This window comes from Hippocampus comes, unplaced genomic scaffold (genome assembly GCF_001891065.2).
Source record: "Hippocampus comes isolate QL1 unplaced genomic scaffold, H_comes_QL1_v1.1 scaffold27, whole genome shotgun sequence".
Classification (NCBI taxonomy): Eukaryota; Metazoa; Chordata; class Actinopteri; order Syngnathiformes; family Syngnathidae; genus Hippocampus; species Hippocampus comes.
This window is the reverse complement of record NW_017805145.1, coordinates 309,784-330,457: the sequence shown is the minus strand read 5'-3', so window position 1 is coordinate 330,457 and position 20,674 is coordinate 309,784. Positions and strand designations below refer to the sequence as shown.

Sequence of the window (20,674 nt, the reverse complement as noted above, 5' to 3'; positions counted from 1 at the left end):
CATTTTGCTCTTTTGCATGGGCACCAGTGAGTCTATTTCTGCATCCTTCATAACAAGGACTGTGTGTGCCTCTTCTCCGCTTAATTTAACGGAAATGAGGGGAGACGTTCCATTGATATCAAAAGTTGGCTGTGCTCACTTCCACAGCACCGCAAATGTCCCTTTCTACCTGCGGCCATCTATGAAAATCCCAAAAGAAACAGTGCGCAGTCAGACTGCGCTTTGCAATTGACTTGCATTGGCCCCATCAAAAGGGTCCTAGGGTTTCATAAAACAAATCGTATCTATACACTGTACCTTATAGACAGGGGTCGACATAAAGATTTTGCCACGGTTCTCAAATGAGCATTGACTTCATGGATGAACTTAAAGGTTTATCGTTAATATATGAATATGTCGTTTTAATTCAACCGAGTGTACCTTTTTCTGGTTTTCTGTTTCTATTTCCTGATGACAACAAAATACTCGTGTGCACTGACAGACCACTTATGTGCACCCCTGCTTATAAACCTACATATACTTGCAGGAATCGCCCTTAACCGGCATAAGAAAAGATGGACATGCATGCAAATAAGAAAAGATGGGCATGCATGAGATTTACACAAAAAATGTTTGTCAGCCACGCATGCCATTTACTTCTTGATAGTACAATGGGGTCACCTTAAGTATCAGTGACTGGTATCGGCAATCTTTGTGAGTCGCTGATACATTGAAAGAAAGATTTACTCTTATCGGATGATATGGTGCCTCGTGACCATTTGATTTCCTGTCTCCTCCTTATGACAGGAAATAGTATTATCACTTGAATGTACTGTAGCTCCAGTAGTTGAGAAAGCCCTTGATCTGACAGAGAATCGGATTCAAGTGGACCTCATTATGAGGTCTAATTTCTCACAGCCAATCAGTGAAGGAAAAAAATACTAATATTAATACTTGTCCTGAAAATATATATCGTGTACCTATACAGGCTGTCAGATATACGTTGCTGCTGTTGGATTACCAACCAACCCCTACATACTTAATTATAATGAAACATGTTTGTTTTGGTATCTGGATGGTTAGGACAGACACAAGGATTGACAGACAGACAGATTTTGATTCAGAAAGATAGCAAGCCTAGCGCATTCAGTAGATCAATGGGCGCTATCTATATTATATGAGCCCTCTTCGCTCACATGTTGTGCAGTCAGAAACCCGGCAGGGCTTTACCACGTCACGTACGTTCATTCTCAAGCTCTCTCTTCTCAATTATTCATAGACGCGCCTTCACCGCTGTCTTCCCGACCTTACTTTGAAATGTCTCCCGAGTCCTCATTGGCAATAGATTACTTGTTGGCACTTTAATGGGATTTGTTGATGGTTGACAAGTACGCGAATGTTGACAAGAGTCTTCGTGGAAACTTTTCAGGCTATGTCACAGTGTCACCGTTTCTCAGTTGATTCGTCAGTTAAAAAACTCCACAAAACATTTGATTTTTTTCTTCGTTCTCTCTCTCAATCAATGTCATTCCTACTTTATTTTGGTTATTATTTGGCATGACCAAACTGGTTAACTTGGTAGGCCTACAGACAGCTGAAGTTGGAAAGATAAAAACTGTATCGTACTGTCAGAAAAAGTAGGGGAAAAACGTAGATCCACACTCACTGATATGCTTTCAGCCGTTAATTCAACCTGACCAGCAGCCAAGCGCACAGATACAAAATGAAAACACTCGCAAGGAGCTTGGAGCAGACATGATAATTAAAAGCTGCTGACATACTCGACTCACAAAGCCACACCCCATTAAAGAGACACCAACACGGATGCACGACAGAGTGTGTGCGTGTGTCCGCGTGTGTGACTTTCATCTTAAATACACTTCATAAAAACAATTTATTTCTTTATGTTCTGTTTTAAATTTTAGAGTACTATTTTCCCCCAAAAATCATTTATTAAAAACAAGTAACATGGTGGCGTTTTCAGGGGGGAATTGGTTTGGTCCATGAGTAAATGGAGTGACGCCCTTGATTAAAAAATAAGTCATAACTTGTAAGTCAAGGTACAACTGTATAGTCTGAAAATCCAGACTCAATGCCGTACCAGCGATTGAGTCTGGGGCAAACCTGAGCAAACAGTGGAATGAACCCGTCAGCCAAGAGCAGACGTGATGTCAGAAAAGCAATTTTTTTTCTCGATAAATAAATGCTTACACTACCATCAGCTGCTGGGGTTTTAATGACTCTATGTCTTTCTGGTCACTTGAAACTCAGTTTAATGCTGAATGAAACAAAATACCGAGTATATAATATAAAGTATTCCGCTGCTGAAGATTGACGCTTCTCACGAAGAATACGTCGCAGCAAACACATGAATTAGAATGCCTTACATTTGCATTTCAAAATAAAATTGTTCTCTGCTGCAGGTTACATCGAATAATTTCTCTCATATTCTGATTGCTAGTAAATATTTTTTTTTATAATTTGTGAACTTTACTCTAATAAATGTCTTAGTTCTAACAGCACTGGTACTCTTTGCACTTGAGTAAATATATACTCCTCTAGCCATGATTTGAGATAATACATGCCATCAATGTAAATAGGGAGCACCAAACTTTTTTTCCTTTACTTATTACATGGAATTACCTCTGCATAAATTAATTGACAAATTATAAGTGTGGTCCTTTTCCCTTTTGCTCCTTACTCTCCATTATTAGGTTGGCTGCATGAGTTGGCCAAGCGTTTAGGGACACCTTACTTCCTGTCGCCTCTGGCCGCACTCTTCCCGACTTCCTCTGGCGTAGTCTCGGCCAACAGCAGCCAGTGGAACGAATCCGGCTCTGAGTCGGCGGGTCAAGGTCCCTGGAACTCCAGCCAATACGGAGGGAACACATCGGTTGGCGAGAGCGCGTCGGCGGGAGGTTTTGGAGTTCTGGGCGGAGGCCCGTCCATGCGTAGCAGCTACGTGACATCGCTCTACTTCGCCCTGAGCAGCCTAACAAGCGTGGGCTTCGGGAACGTGTCGGCCAACACGGACTCGGAGAAGATCTTCTCGATCTGCACCATGCTCATTGGCGGTGAGTGGATGCTCCTTTTTTCTACTCCTGTTTGTGCATCATCTTTTGAGTCTGCTGAAATTCAGCCAGCGAATCCGTTTGAAGGAAAAATTTCCAGTCCTCTCAATTTAAATATGGGAGGGGCACTACTTTAAAAACAAAATTACTATTTTATTATTCATCACTTGGTAATGGTTAGTCAGAGGAAAAACACGGACACACTTCATGAAGACATCCATCCATCCGTTTTCTGATCCGCTTATAGCCAAGAGGGTTGGGGCGTGCTGGAGCCTATGCCAGCTGTGTTCAGGCCGCGTACTTCCTGAACTGATTGCTAGCCAATCGCTGGGCATCCAACAACCATTTGCACAGTCACACCTAGGGACAATTGAGAGTGTTCAATCAAGCTACCCTGCATGTCTTAAAATGTGGGAGAAAAACGGAGCACCCAGAGAAAACCCACATAGGCACGGGAAGAACATGTAAACTCCACACAGGAATGCCGGAGCCGGAATCGAATCCTGCACCTCTGCACTCTGAGGCGGACGTGCTAAAGAGTTGAGCACCGGGCCACCCAATGACTATCAATTTTTCACAATTCTAAAAGTTGCTTTTTACTTAGGTTTGTTTCGGCTTGCATTTTGAATGTGTTTCGCATTTGTATTTCATGACGACATGACTGTGAAGTGTCTCACAAACAATGAATTATTAGCCATGATATGTGAAGATAATTGTATGTTGTGAAAGCAATACATTGATTCTAAAGAGAGATTCTATTGGACAGACGTTCCACTATCAGTCAAACCAATGACAACTAAGGAAATCTGTTTATGGGTAATTGGTTGACTAGAGATATTATCAATGGAAGACTTGAAGGCTCTTCACACGTTTCCATTTCTAACTTTGTCTTATGGCCCTGACGTGCTGCAACCCAGTCACTGAAATAATATCACAAAAGCATGAGTAACTTGTGATATGATTTTTTTTTAAACATCTAAAAGTAACATATTACTGTGGCGCGTTACTTTTGTAACATATTATCCCCAACCCTGTCTGCAATAACTTTAGCTCTTGGCATTCTGTTCCCATTATATTTGTTTCCTGCAGAAATGTTGCCATCTTTCAATTAGCTCAAGCGCAAAAAAAAAAAAAAAGGCTTCCGTTGGTTTTTAACAAGCTCACTCCTGCTGATAGGGTGAGAATTGGAAAGTGAAAAGAGACAGAGTGAAAGGAAGCTAGCCGAGGCGACCTCTTAATTAATCCTACTGAAAATTGGCCTTATGATGAGCTCCATGTGGTCTCTCTGCATTCCCTTCAAAACAATGTCCATGTAGTCCGACTTAACTCATCACTAAAATCAAATCACATGTTTCTTGTATGGCGGTGTGTCCAGTATTATACTGTAGGGGAATGAAAATACAGAATAATTGTTTTTATGTCTTGCTGCTGTTGTGAAAGCGCTATACATAATATTGTACTAATGTCTGATGGCAATAACGCTGCTGAGACTTTATTGCCACAGTGAGGAATATTCCTGGAATGCAAAAACTTCCTCGGGCAATTTTTTGGTTTAACCCTGCAGTGGTGAGTGGTGAAGGCCAAGACCTTCTCTGCAGGCCTAAACACTGTTGGAAGCACTGACCTAAATTTACAGTCTAATTCAAATATTTTCTCCTTGAAATAAATATATTGCAAACAGGCTCTTCTCCTTATTTGTTGACGTTTCACTTGGCTGTGTTTTTAAAAACACATGGCAGACTGTGTTGTAAATGCTATTGGAGGGGTTTGGTTATGGTAGCATGACTCAACTGATTTTTCTCTCAGCGCTGATGCACGCTGTGGTGTTTGGCAACGTGACCGCCATCATCCAGAGGATGTACTCACGCCGCTCGCTCTACCACACGCGCACTAAAGACCTGAAGGATTTCATCAGGGTGCACCGGTTGCCCAAAGCTCTTGAGCAACGCATGCTGGAGTGTTTCCAGACAACCTGGTCGGTCAACAATGGCATCGACGTCAGTGAGGTGAGTTGATTCGGTCAGAAGCCGCCTAAGTGACACAGCAGAAACGTCACAAATACAACACAACACAAATATGCCTGCACCCCCATTTGCCGCTTCAGCAGCCTCACACTAATTTCTGCATCTGACAAAAGCCATTGCAGCTCTGCTTACCTTTTGAGTTTGATGTACGGCTTCACCTCCTCCACGTCTTCACCACAAATGAACGCTGCTTGGCTAATTTAAGTACGGAAGACGACTTTGGATCTCTTTTCAGCTCCTGAAGGATTTCCCAGATGAACTGCGGGCTGACATCGCCATGCACCTAAACAAGGAGCTGCTTCAGCTCCCGCTGTTTGAATCAGCCAGCAGGGGGTGCCTGCGCTCGCTGTCGCTCATCATCAAGACGTCGTTCTGTGCGCCCGGGGAGTTCCTCATCCGGCAAGGCGATGCCTTGCAGGCCATCTACTTTGTGTGTTCAGGTTCCATGGAAGTCCTGAAAGACAACACTGTGCTCGCCATACTGGGTGAGTACACTTGTTCCAACACTGGCATTGTCAGGAAGAGCGTTAATAAGTGTCAAGGCCATCGCAGGTCATCTACCTCATTACCGGTAGTTCATTATGAATCTTATTAGGTACACATTTGTCAAAAAATGTGTATTTGCACAAGTGAGCTTAGTGTGTCTATGTGTGTGCATGTATAAAAATCAATAGTACTATCCACAAAAATCAACAATTTGCTGTAAGCAATGACACAGATGGAATATTGGCAAATAAAAACATACGGAGGTGACCCCGGCTGCTTTCAGCATCTTGTATCAAGATGATTCCAAATCAATACAGTTCTTACTCTGACATCATATGGTAGTTCCTGAAAAGGGGCATTCCGGCAGACCCCTGCTTGTCCTTGTAGAGTGTGGAAAAAAAAGTGTGCCCTTATTAAGTATATTAAAAAGGACATTAAATCATGGAGGAAGCAGTACATGCACTGTATGTGGTACATATTATAGGCACATCACCAAAAAGACACATACAATATTCAGAAATCGGCAGAAAAAAATATTTACCATATGTAGTTGTTTTTCATTTCACACGTGATGGGTGGGCAGACTTAACTATGCAAACACTTCAAATTTTCAATGTGGTTGTGTTGTGAATGTGTTCCCTTGACCAGTGTGTTGCCTCAATGTTCAAATTAATTGAAATGTTGTCAATCAGCCGCCATAAAAAAAGCACCACTTTTTTTCTATTTAAGTAAAGAAAAACAGCAGCAGAAGAAATACTTGGTTTTTACAAGGTTTAATTAAAACACACCAAAATTCCATTCAAAAGTGACTGTAGCTCTTCTCTCTTTTTTCGCTTTACTCAAGGCGTCAAGCTCCTCTTAATTCAAATTTTAGTTCGCAATAATGCAAAAAAAAAAAAAAAAAAAAAAAAAAAAGACCACGCTCATAACATTAAAAAACTGAGAAGTTGGATCATTCTTCGGTCAAGGTACATCGTATGTTTTCATTCAATGTGCACAACATCAGTTCGAACTGCCGTCATGCATGAGAACAGTGTAGCTGTAATTATTTTTTTTTTTTAATTTATTTATTTGGACTGTTTTTACGTTACTAGTATTGTGGTTCTGACACTTTGAATTCTATTATTTTTGTATGGAAGGTTTCCGTACATACATTAAAGAAAGAGAGAGAGAGAGAGAGAGATCACGGTACAAGATTAACTTGAGCAAAATTTCAATTTAAAACATTTTTCTTTGAGGGGGGCCATGTTTTTGGGGGGGGTCGTCAAATTTCGGGTGTACTTATCTGCAAACGAATGACCTCAGGCGGTTTCACAGCCTGTTTAGCCCTGATCCAGCAAACCGCATTTGTGTTTTGTGTGGAAGGTGAACGCAACACGCCCCCTCCCCCTCTTTTTTATTTATCTGCGCACGGGTGTCTAGGTGTTTGTGAGGACACATCCACACGCCTCCAAAATCACTACCCGAAAAGGTCAAGATGGTTTGAATTAATGCTGTGTGCATGCATGTGTTGTTTTCTATCTGCGCATGAGCACACACATACGTGTAAGGTGAAATGGATATATGTCCAAATGCCAAAGGCCACGGATTTGCTCTTGATCGGGACACACAAGCACGCATCAATCGATGCAGCATGGGGCTGTGCTGTTATTAAAAATGAATGAAATATTACATTATTTATGTCTCTGGATTATTAATGCTGGAAAGTATACACACAACACACAAATCTGCTTTCCCTTACTGAAAAAAATAAAAAATAAAAACTAATGTGATTTTGTTTGTTGTGATCATTTTAAGTCATTTACATTGTACCATAAACACTGATCAGTTTACTCGATTCAGTTTACATCTAATTTACCGATAACTTAATGTATGTCGTAATAAGAAAGGTACATATTTACTTTTACTAAGGACGATTTTTTTCTAACAATTTATTTGTTTGTTAGTCTGCAGGAACACAACCATTCCATTGTTCTCCCTTGTATGGAAACACCTTATTCCATATCACTGACGGAGCTCTCTGTGTTCAAATCTTGCAGGATTAACTCGGGCTACAATGCCTGTGAAACAATACAAATGGAGTACAGTATAAGGTGCTTCGGAGTGTAAGGCGCACCGTCAATGAATGTCCTCTTTTGAAACTGTTTTCATATATAGGGCGCACCACACTGTAAGGCGCATATAATAGAAGCTGTAATAGTGGCTGCAGTTGCATTAGGCATCCACTAGATAGAGCGACGCTGAGGGGAATACAATACAGCTTTATTCATATAGAGCTTTCATAACTGCCGCAGCTGTAACAAAGCGCTTTACAGAACATTTAAAATCCTACGTCCAAGAAATCCGATCCATATCGAAGGCACATTGGATTATAAAGTGCACTGTCAGACTTTGAGAACATTTTATGCTTTTAGGTGCACCTTATAGTGCCGAAAATACGGAATATACACCGATAATCCTTCAATGTATGATTTCCATGAAAAATGAGGGAAATGGGGAAAAACAAACAAAAATGTTCCAAAAATATTGTACTAAATTTGAAAACCAATCGTGGAATATGTAAATCTGTGGGTGTTGAACCACCAGTATGCAGGGTTTGACTGTATACGCAATCCTCACATCCAAACCCAACAACTGCAACAGCATGGAATACAGTTTGGATTTCAAAGTACTCCAATAAATAACTCCTGCTAATCAGTAACCCTCCTCAACCAGCCCTGGTCCTTTTACCACAACAGTCTTGTCCTCAAAAACCTCTCCTGGCTCCTTATTCCTCAATGCTTTCATTCAAAACACTTCATCACTATTGCCAGTCTTCCAGTACCTCATTGAGCTGCTACACCCTCCACACGGCCTCTGTTTCATACCTTATTTCCCAACCAGTGGGGGTTCAGCGCCTCCTCCAGTGTCGCCCCTCCCTCTGTGTCAAACTCCACAATGCATTTGCAGTTACCGATCCATCCATCCATCTTCCGATCCGCTTATCCTCACAAGGGTTGCGGGGGGTGCTGCAGCCTGTCCCAGCTGTTTTCGGGCAGCAGGTGGGGGACACCCTGAACCGGTTACCAGCCAATCGCAGGGCACATTGAGAAGAACAACCGTCCGCGCTCACACTCACACCTAGGGACAATTTAGAGTGTTCAATCAGCCTGCCATGCATGTTTTGGAATGTGGGAGGAAACTGGAGTACCCGGAGAAAACCCACGCAGGCCCGGGGAGAACATGCAAATGCCACACAGGGAGGCTGCAGCTGGAATTGAACCCGGTACCTGTTCTCTGTGAGGTCGACGCGCTAACCACTAGACCCCCGGGCCGCCCTACACACACCTAGACCCTATTCTCCGCAAATACTGATAATTCGTGTTATCTAAGTACAATACTGCACTTTAGAAAGTGCTTTTTATGTGCTGTGTCACCAAAATGCTATTTGGTCATTTAACAGAATACATTTGCAACATTACAAAATGATTAATAAGTTCAATTTAGGATTGTTTTGTCTTTGGGCTCTGAGTGTCATTGATTGATTGTGATGAGTTTGTCCCATGAGGAAAATGCCTGCTAAAAAACAGGACATCTGTTTTTCTTTTTTTCCCCCTTCCCAAATGTCGACCTTTTCTTTAACTTCAGTGACATGCGCACGTGCGCATGCCTTAATGTGAGAAGGAGTGATGATCGATGATGTAACCTTTACATCTGTCCACAGTAACTTGCAGCACGGGAGTAAATCAGTGCAGTGCACTGACAATTGCAATTCCAAAACAGCGGAATAAATGCCTTTGGCTAATGGTTTGAACCAAAATGGTGTAAAATAGAGGGTATGGTTGAAATTGTATAGTCTTGGCTTTTTATTTAGCCTGTGTTGTTTGTATGACACCACTGAGTGTATGTTTATCTAATATGTGGTCATTTAAGTTTGGTTGCTTTCATGCATTTTGTGTATTATATTCAAACGTGATGTCCTTTAAGCTTCTGATTGGCTAACAAAGCCTTGCAAGGGTGAAATCTCCCCGTTGATTTGGCACAAACAACAGCTCAATCAAAGTTCATTGTTTACCACCTCGCTACATCAAATTTTGAAGTGGTTGTCTTTCATGCTTATTGTACTCCCCTCGCGTGAGAAAGAGGAGAGCCACTGTTGCCGATGCACTTCTCGGCCGTCTATTGAATGCCAGGAGAACCTTAAAAGACAGTGACCGCACTCACGCAGACGTCACACAACAGATGTTTGTGATACATTGTCATACATTTCAAATGTGTTTTAAAACATAAAATTTCTGTTTTTTGTTCATGTGATCTCCATATTGAGGCTTCTTAAGCTTAGTGGGTCTAAAACGTATCCTCTGTAATAAACGGGTTCACCGTAAATGCTTTTACCGTATTGGCCCGAATATAAGACGGTGTTTTTTGCATTGAAATAAGACTGAAAAAGTGGCAGTCTTCTTATATTCGGGGTCTAGACATTATACCCATTCACGTCGGTAGATGGTGCCAGATATCATTGAAGCGAATGCTGAACTTGACTCCGCAGGCCAAAGAGAACCCCTGTCACGAAGAATAAAAATAAAAATAGCGGTAGCACAAAGAAGAAAAATAAAAAAATAGCGGTAAGAAAGAAAAAAGAAGAATATAATGGAAGAGATAACAGAAAACGGGGAAACGTAGCGACAATCTGGAGAAAAGTGGGTCGAAGATCGGCCAGGTTAACCGGCAGCTGAGGAGAAGTTATGATGTAATTTACATTTCAAAAACCAGAAGCCATTCATTTATGAATGTGATTGCACTTTAGTTTACATATTTAAATGTTCAGATATTAAGATTTGAATGAGGCAAAATAACATGCTTTTTCTCTCAAATATATTGTTATTATCATTTGTTTCAGAAATACTGTAATTATTTTCTGTATAAAAATTAATTTGGTGTTCAAAAAGTCATTTTTGAAACTTGAGTCTTGAAAAAGAGGGGGTCGTCTTATAATCAGGGCCGTCTTATATTTGGGCCAATACGGTAATTCGCGGCTATTTTGATTGTAGTTGATTGATGGCGATGGAAAACCTGTGATGAAGGGTAATGGATGAATCCTAAACCCCGAAGCAGACTACCGAAATTAAGCAATAACAGCGCTTTATTGAACGGAAGTGAACGTGAGAAGGAAAAATGACAAATGTTGACGCTAATAATCAATGCACCCAAGTGACTGGGGAAATGAAACACAAATCAGCAACGCATACTGAACAGAATCATCGTAAAAACACAATTTGGAGATGCAATTTCAGTTCAAAAGTAAAAAAAAAAGGCTGCAAATCACTGACACTACCAAGAAAAAATATATTATGCACTCCACACGCACACATATACACACACGCGCACACACACATCGAGTCTGCACAGTGTCATTTTGGGAGCTCCGTCTGCGGCTCACTTGAACGTTTTGCAGCAATTATTAACGGCAGATTTCCCCAAAGCTGCTGGCGCTTGTCAACTCGGCCGCCGCTCATCATCCGTGTGACACAGAGCGTTCGAGGGGAGGAAAGGGGGAGGCAGAAACACAGATGGAGGGAAGGCCGTGCACAAGATGTTTGTGCGATCGCTTGATTTCTTCTCTTCTTCTCACCCTTCCTCCTCATCCCTCCCTCCTCTGCCATCTTCCTCTCCTCCACCTCACCTCCTTTTGCTCTCCCTTCAGCCTCTTACTCCTTCTCCACATGCCGGGGCCCTTTTTAATTTGTACCTGCATCGTCTCCTCTGCAGCACCACTGATGATTTTATGCACATATAGAGTGATACACAAGAATGAATACTCTGTTTTTTTATTTTTTTTATTGTGGACATGATACAGATCGGTAAGGTTGGGCATCGAGAAACAAATGGAACCAGGATTAACATTCTGTTACGCCCAGAATCGTGCAGATTTTAAAACGTGGTAAAATTTGACGCCTACTTGACCGCGCGGAAGAAGAAACTGAACACATACGAAGAAGCCCCTTTGCGGGGTCGGCGGTTTCAAATTGCTTTGATGAATGGAAACCTTTGTATGTGATGAATATGCAACAAAACAATAAATCAGGAAGGGGGCAAATACTATTTCACAGTACTGTACTAGTTAAAAATAGCCACTTCAGTAACTCATAGTGAAGTTAATGTGACTGAATCCACAAAATAATAGCTCCCTCTTTTTTTTTTTTTTTTTTTTTTTTTAATTGAGAATCGTTCGTGACCGTAATCATATCAAATAATCATGCCCAAACCTACTGATTAGGTACGCAGGTTGTAGCAAACTCTAACACCAAATCTATTATAATAATAGCATACATATACAAAAGACAAACATTTCTTTCCGCTATACTCTTCACGGTTGAATTGGGAGCCCACCAGTCGATCACGATCGACTGATTGGCACTCCTGGTGTACGTCTATTCTCTTTAAGATCTATCGTCAAGTATCATCATCATCTTTCGCCATCTTCCACTCAGCTTTCCATCTGCCATCCTCTGCATCAGCGCATCCTTTCATCTCTGGCATCCTCTTGAGCATTTACCATTTATCCATTCTCTTTAGGGATCTTCCATTCAACTGTTTTGAGCCATCTTCATCCATCCGTCCTCTTTATCTGCCACTGGTTATTTCAGCCATTTATACTCTTTCGCGTCCATCATCCTCTTTAGAATGTTCAATCCACCCTCTTCAGCCATCTTGCATCCATCCCTTCATCTGTCATCTAGCATTTACCAATCATTCATATTTTTTGGCCATCTTCTATTCATTCACACACACTCCCATCCGTCATGTATTCATCTGCCATCCTCCTCCAGTCATTTGTCATCACACGTCCTACCATTTATGCTCATAAACCATCCAGCCACTCATGCACCTGTAATGGATGGATGTATGGATGGATGGATGTTTTTCCCATTTAGTATAAATGACAGATGGCTAAATAGAATGGAGGAAGCTCAGATGGATGATGGATCGCTGTCCACGCGTCCATTTGGCTCATCATTGCATCTGTAAATCGATCTCAAATTAAATCAAGAAGAATATTTTATATTCTAACGATGTTCAAATTAAATGGGGATGTGTTGATGCAGGTAAGGGAGATCTGATTGGCTCCGACTCTCTGACGAAAGAGCAAGTGATCAAGACCAACGCCAACGTCAAGGCGCTGACCTACTGCGACCTTCAATACATCAGCCTGAAGGGCCTCCGAGAGGTGTTGCGACTGTACCCGGAGTACGCCCAGAAGTTCATCAGCGAAATCCAACATGACCTCACCTACAACCTGCGTGAGGGCCATGCCTCAGATGTGAGTTGGCATCTTTTAATGCCACGTGTTCACATAAACATATCAATTCATCTTCAAGAACACACCAGACAAGAAGGTGTTATTGTATGTCACACACTGAGATAATTACATGCTTTTTTTCTGATGGGATGAAGTTTCTCTTGTTATATCAGCTTCCTCCTACATGCCAAAAATCACGTTAGATCCACTCAAGACTCACAAACGTCCATAGTTGTGAATGTGAGTGTGACTATGAATGGTTGTTTTCTATGTGCGCCGAAACTAGCTGGGATAGGCTCCAGCTCACATGTGACCCCAATTGAGGCGAAGCGGTATAGAAAATGGATGGCTGGATGCTTGCATCACGCTAAAGTGCATTCCATAGCACTGAGGTCAGAGTAGAAAATTCATTGAGTCAAATATAGATTAAGGCAAAAGATGAATAAAAATGTGCTTTCACAGTGGTGTGTGTGTGTGTGTGTGTGTGTGTGTGTGTGTGTGTGTGTGTGTGTGTGCATGGTGTGCACAAACTTCACATACCTTCATGTGCAACCACCGGCATGCAAAATGAAAGCCTCAGGGGATGCTCACCTTTAGAGTAGCTCTCACGCATGAAGGCTATGCATGAACTGGCTAATATGAATTTAGTACACATGCACTGGGTTGTTTACACCACAGTGTGCGGTCACGCGCACACACAAACAGTGCGGTGGCGGGTACTGCAGCAGCAGTGGATGCCGAGAATAGCTCAGTGCTGCTTTTTGAAGCCGTTCTGTTGCTAAAAATAGAGCAGGGAGATGAAGGGGGGAAGCACGGGCTCTCCCTGGCTGGCTGTGTCCCCTGCAGCTGCTGCTAAGATTGGATCACGGCGGATAAAAATAACCCAGCCACTCGAGGAGGAGGATGAGTGGCTGGCTTTGCCTCTTTCTCTCCCACTGCAGTGTGTTTTTTTTTTGTTTTGTTTTGTTTTTTTTAAACTGCAGAGTCCAAGTGTTCCCAGTGTCCTGACATGTGAAAAGTTTTATGCACGAGGAGGACAGTTGAGGAGCATGTGTTTGGATAACGGGCATTTATGTTGCTTATTTATGCTGGTCGAGCAAATATACAAGAAATAGCATATACTACCCACCACATTATTTGGTACACCTTCAGATGGATGGATGGACAGAGATGGATGGATGAATGGATGAAAGGGTGAATGGGTAGATGGGCTCATGGATGGGTTGATGGGTGGATGAATGGATGGGCTCATGGATGGATGGATGAGGGTTTGGCTGAGTTACTAGATGTTTGGATTGATTGATTGATGGTTGATGGCTGAATGAGTTTCAGTCGATGCAGCCATCAATGCTGATGGATAGATGAGTGGAGGAATGGATGGAAATGTGGGTCGGTATGAATGGATGAATGGATGAATGGATGAGTGTTTAGGTCAGGGGTGTTGAACCCTGGACCTTGAGGGCCCCTATCCAGCCTGTTTTAGATGTTTCCCTCCTCCTACACAACTGATTCAAATGGTCAGCTCATCAGCAAGCTCTGAGAAGCCTGATAATGATCCCGATCTTTTGGATCATTTGTGTTGAAGGCCGGAGACATACAGGATGGATATGAGCTGTCGAGGACCTGGGTTGGACACCCTTGCTTTAAGTTGGTGGATGGATGAATGATGGGTGAATACATTGATTATGGATCAATGAATGTTTAGGTTTAGGGATGATTGCAGTAGGGCTGGATGATTAATTGAAATGTAATTGTGATTTTGACTTCCCTCGATCTTTAAAATGTAATAATTGAAGAAAAATGAATAATGTGCAGAGGTGTGTGTTGCAGTCGCTGTAAAAGGAACCTGAATGCACCATGTTGCTTGGGTAATAGCTAAGAGTGCAGCGTCTGTAATTATATTTGAATACAATAAATGTTTTGTGAACATGTCTAGTGCGAATGCTGACCTCCCAAAAAAATTAGTATCAACTTCGGGAGTGACATTGCTTCAAAATAATGAATATTGACACACAATAGCTGTAGAAACATCAACAGATGACAATGCTCATAGCCAGAAATTCTTCCCAATCTGTGAAAAACAAGTTATCCTAAGAGAATTCAATCGCACATTTCTTCTGATGTTATTGTAAATGTGTACCCCATGCGTGCATGGCACCACACTGCCCCCAAGAGGCCAATGCGTGCACTGCAGATGCTATTTCCATCCATCCATTATCTGTATTTGTTTTGATATACTGTATTGTTTTTTAAATTGTTTTTATTTTATTATACAGTATTCTTATTTCTAAATTCTTATTCATTTATTTCCTTGTCCTTACAAATTATATTAAAGTTGGGTTTTCAAGGATTCAAGCAATTTTACTTCCCTCAAAATTCAAAGACACAATGATCCAAGGACTCTTTTGTTATACCAACACAAATTTCTACGTGATATAGCAAGAAATATGATACCCGAGGTCCAAGGTTTGGTCAGTAAGTCCCAAAACGTAATAAATAAGATAAAAAAAATCTTTCTTTACTTCTTCAATGTTTGGATGTGTGCAAAGAATGCAAGTCATCAAAGGTGTGGCTGTAGCAGAATGAAAATGAAAAAGGTTTGAATTTCACATGATATTTACAAAGTCATTTTGAACTTGGCAAAAAGAATAGGGAGTTCGAGAATAAAGTGTTCAGGATATTTAGATGAGTGAAGGAATGGACAGATGGGTAGATCAGACTGAATGGGCTGATGGATCGATTGATATTTCGACCTGAATTAATTCATGATGAAAGAGTGGATAAATGCAAAGCATGAATCACTGGTCATATACAGTAGGTAGATAATCAATTAATGAATTAACGGATTAGTTAATAGTTATATAGACTGATAGACAGACAGCTTGACACTACATTTTTTTCTATTGGATGTCATGATATTATGCAGGTGTACCTTATACTGTGGCCATTGGAATCGGAGGCCAAACGGAGACTTGCGGCGAGATCTTCTTCAGAACATGTCATACGGACAACATGACTGATTAACACTGTCCTCACCTCACGTGGCGAACATCTGCCGTTTACGCAAGCTCTCACGCGGGAAGTCAAGGGCGAGCACTTGTATTGATAAGTGCTCTATGTGCAGAGGCACGTGCACTTTCATTTAGGAACACACACACACACACACACACACACACACACACACACACACACACACACACACACACACACAGAAAAGGGTGGTACGGCAAACTTGGGCACGAGCTCACTTGAGGATCACGCCCCCACCTCGCACATGCAGGGTCTCTTTGGATGCCTCTGGAGCCGCCAGCTAAGAATAGAACAGAGGAGCTAAAAATAAATCACACTGCCACAGGAGGAAGATGATGGGGAGTGGGAGGGGGGGTGAACAAGAGGATGCTGAGCAGGCAAAGATGTGGGATGAAGATGGAGAAAGATGCAAATGGGATATCGGTCTGCGTGATGAGACATGAAACGCAGTCATTATCATGGCTTCTGTTTTTAGACTGCAAGAGGTGTCATTGTTCAAAACACATTCATTGTGAATGAATAATTAATGTCGTCCTGTACTGTAGTACCGCTTTGAAAACAGTTTTTCCGAGCAATGCAAAACACAAAGGCCACACTGAACAGAAAAGTGGAGATATTTGTCTCATTCATAATAGTAGCACTGCATTTGCCAATTTTTCATTTGACTGTCGTTATTTCTGTATTTCATGTTATTGTTTTTGAACTTACTGTATATGTTTTGTCAATTTAGCTTTTGCATGCATATCTGTTTGTGTTTATTTATTTATACATGTGTTTGGTTTTTAAAGAAATTATAATTCATTCAATTTTTAGGATACTCACAATTTTTTATTTCAGTGTTTCTTTTCTTTTTGTGTGGTATCAATAAATATAATGCAAAATGTTTTGCAAGGTTCTTATGTGCCTAAAAATATTTAAACTACATACATTTATATTTTGACTGAAATTTTCCGGGAATTTCTCCATTGCGAGACTAATAAAGGTTTTCTTATCTTATCTTATCTTATCTCATTAAATTTGCACACGTAACTGTTACACGTATGGTGAGGGAGGGCTGGAAATAGTATTCTGCTGTATATAAAATAAAAGTGCGGCGGCGATTAACCTGAAATGACACAACACACACTCATTCCCGGGCCACATCTGTCATGTTAAATGAGGCATCTAACAAAACAACCCCCCCCCCCCAAAAAAAGACAAAGAGGGAAGTCAATAAAGATACTCTAATTAGCCTAGCATGAGCCTCAGGCTGAAACTTCATTTACTAGTTGGCATTCATTCCGCCACCCATCAGCTTTTAAGTATTGACTGAAAGAATGAGATCAGGGATGAGAACAAGTGGAGTGAGGGTCTACGAAGCACCTCGAACACATCACTGACTCAATATTGCTGTCTGGGGGTGGGGGTCAGGGGTTGGTCTCGGTGCTTTCAAAAGATTTTAAATCTACTGTACTTTAAATTCGTTTCTCCCATTTCTGATACACGTACGTTGTGCCTGCTGGAGACATAAGCAAATTAAGCTCCTGCTTGAGGCCCTCTGGTCACTAGGGAGCCCCCAATAAGTGTGAAGATTTTTTATTATTTTTTTTTTTTTACATATTAAAATATTTAAAAATTGATAGTGGTAGCACAAACAAAAAAATCTGCCTGCCCAGTGTGTCTCAACATGTGGTACAAGTAACCACTGGTAGTCTGTGGGCTCCCTCTAGTGGCCTGCGTAAGTATTACTTAATTAAATTTTCAAACTGTACATATGTTATAGTGGCTTGAACCTTTTTTTTTTTTCAAATCTATGACAGAACATTTGTTAAGTGCAGTTGTTTTAAATTTTTATGAACAATAATTAAGAAGCGTAACAAATGTAATGTGTGTGTTTGTGTGGGTGTCAGGCCGACTGGGAGAGTAACGGCGGCCTGGTGAAGAAGCTGCCCTCCATCCGAGAGGACGAGGAAGGCGGTGACGAGGAGCAGAACTTGGTGTCCCGCGCGCCCCGCTCGCCTCTGCGCCTCAGCCGGGGCATCAACTCACCACTACGTTCCCCTTTGCTGCCCCCGAGACCGTTCCGCGCCCCCGCCGAGCAGACCCGCCCCGTCACCCTGCAGATACCAATGGTCAGCTTTGCAAGTGCGCCTGGAGAGCTCAGCCCCAGGTAAGCACGACTATATGGAAAGCTGTTTGAACATTTTGTTGATATTCTTGATATCCAGGACCAGATGAAAGATTGTACGAGTACTTTGATATCATGTCAAAGATATCAAGTGATCAAACCAAACAGCTTTCTATAGTTTACAAGTAACGTTTAACCCTTTCATGCACCAATAATAATAACCTGATAACATGATAAGCTGTCCACTGTAGTAACTACTGTCCCTGAAAGGGTTAATTGCTTCCGAATTGGGCAAAAGTGGCACTAGTAGCAAACAAAACCATTACAAGTATACATGTTTTACAATTGCATCCTCGTTGATTTACTAGTGCACTGAATCGTCTTGTGTGGACAAAGTTTATTCCAGTACACAGAACTTAAAATGGGATAGCAACAAGGCCGGTTCTATCCCCCCATCCATTGTCTAATCTGCTTTATCATCACGAGGGTCGCAGGGGGGTGCTGCAGCCTATCCCAGCTGTCTTGCGGCAGTAGGCGGGGGACACCCTGAACCAGTTGCCAGCCAATCGCAGGGCACACAGAGACGAACACCCATCCACGCACACACTCACACCTACGGACAATTTGGAGTTTTCAGTCAGCCTGCCATGCATGTTTTTGGAATGCTGGAGGAAACTGGGGTACCCAGAGAAATAAAACAAAGACTATCAGCCGAGATAAAACAAACAACTTAACAGTTACTTAGGTCTACTAGATGAGACCATTAGACATGTCCAAAACAAAGGCCCTGCAGGCTTGCTGGTATCCTGTAATCAAATGAAAAAAAGAGTAATAAGCAAGAGATAATGACAGGAAGAAGTGGAGCGGAGGAGAGAAGCATGAGATAATAAAAATATGTGAAATATGTTTTGTAGGATTTCGTTTGGGGCGGCATAACATTTACCTAGCCCTGGATAGCAAGGTTGCTTCGTGTCTTAAACAACTTTCTTTCCAACCATGCTTACACAAGTTGCTCACATTGCAATGGAGGAGTCAGGTTGGTTGCTATAGCAACTTGAACTACAGTCTTGCCTCCAGATCGACGATGCGATGTTCACTGTCTATCAATCAAAGTTTGATCACATGATGAAAATTTAACACAAAAAGAAATATTTAACATTCATCTGGCACACTAATTTATATATAATATCAATCATTTTCGGGATCATGATGTAGATTGTGTATTTCTTTTTTTAATAGATTTAAAACTACTAAGAAATGGGTTACTCAGTCATCACTATACAAATCAACTGTCATTTCATTACCTACATTTTCTAAGAATAAGAAAAAGCAACTTTTACCTGTCAGGGTTCACCACAGCAGGTCATCACAAGCACATTTACCAACTGAGCCATTCAGCCACCACCAATGATTTCGAAGTATCTTGCATGACATTTATTTACACCCTAACCCTAACACAACAAAATTGTCAAAAATGGCTTCTGCTCTTCAGCCTGCCTAAATCCAATCGTCATCACAATCTGCTGGGTCAAAATAATTAGCCCAACCCCACAGCTACCTAACAAATGTGTTCGGAAAAGTACTCAGCATTGAAAGAGAGAGAAAGAGAGACCTTGGCTGCAAGATTAAAAGTCTGGCCAGTAATCAGGCATCTTGCATCAGGAGCTCATTCACTGCAAGCTGGAGTAGCAGAGATGTAATCAGGCCTTACAAAATCAACTTTACAGACTTCAAATTGGCGTCACACAACTGGTTGATGCGACGTCAACGTGTCCCGACCAAATCATAAAACTCCACCATGTACTTTCTGCACAGGTTTGTGGACGGTATCGAGACAGAAAACAGTTCCATATCATCCCAGAAGTTTGAGTTCAGTCCTAGCATGTCGCCTGCAGCGCCACCCTCGCCTTTTTCAGGTAATGTCCACCTAAGCAATCATCCAAGTGACGTCTTGTCTGTAGAGGTTTCACTTTCTTCACAGTGCATGTCATGGTATGTGTGTGTATGCGCGTTTGCGAGCAGGCAGTCGAGAGTCATCCGAGATCAAGCAGTGTGTGCACAAGTTGACAGAGGAGGTGAGTTGTTCCCGCTTTGATACACGTTTATGTTGGCGGTCTGATACCAGACTCTCTATTGGCATACGATATATACTGTACTGTATTACAGCAGTTCACAATTAGGTCATGAGAGGGGTAAATGTATGCAATGATATAAGGGACTATGTATTATTTGGAGTCATTCAAAACAACTTGTTAAGCTGCTTCAGTATCCATTTCATCACCATCCAACTTGGCAAAAACATTTTAGATCACTGGTGTCAAACTCGAGGCCCGGGGACCAGATCCGGCCTGCCAGATCATTTTATGTGGCCCATGAAAGCAAATCCTATGTGTCAACTTGCTAAAATCTGTACCGAAATGTCAAATTGTCATGTTTAATAAATAACCTTGAGATTTTCCAATAATTTTGTGACCCACTTTACACTCAACGTGAACAATAATTGAACAAACTATTATAATTGACTCGACTGATTTCAAAACTAGTAATCTATTAATTTGTTGTGTACAAGTAATAATTTTATGGTTTCACTGTCATAACGGCCCTCCGAGGGAAGACACAACTCCAAATTGGCCCGCGACTAAAATGAGTTTGACACCCCTGTTTTAGATGAATGATGTAACTCTAAGAAGTTTTATGG

General features: G+C 41.5%; 1 protein-coding gene across 1 annotated transcript in view; it reads left to right on the top strand.

Moving 5' to 3' along the window:
- Positions 1 to 20,674, top strand: part of kcnh3 (potassium voltage-gated channel, subfamily H (eag-related), member 3) — a 115,838-nt gene that overhangs the window by 92,949 nt on the left and 2,215 nt on the right. The window contains exons 8-14 of the mRNA XM_019867726.1: positions 2,694 to 3,053; positions 4,857 to 5,056; positions 5,310 to 5,559; positions 12,646 to 12,860; positions 17,759 to 18,018; positions 19,792 to 19,892; positions 19,999 to 20,051. Of these exons, the coding sequence (XP_019723285.1) occupies positions 2,694 to 3,053; positions 4,857 to 5,056; positions 5,310 to 5,559; positions 12,646 to 12,860; positions 17,759 to 18,018; positions 19,792 to 19,892; positions 19,999 to 20,051 (1,439 nt within the window). The remainder of the gene's footprint in view (positions 1 to 2,693; positions 3,054 to 4,856; positions 5,057 to 5,309; positions 5,560 to 12,645; positions 12,861 to 17,758; positions 18,019 to 19,791; positions 19,893 to 19,998; positions 20,052 to 20,674) is intronic.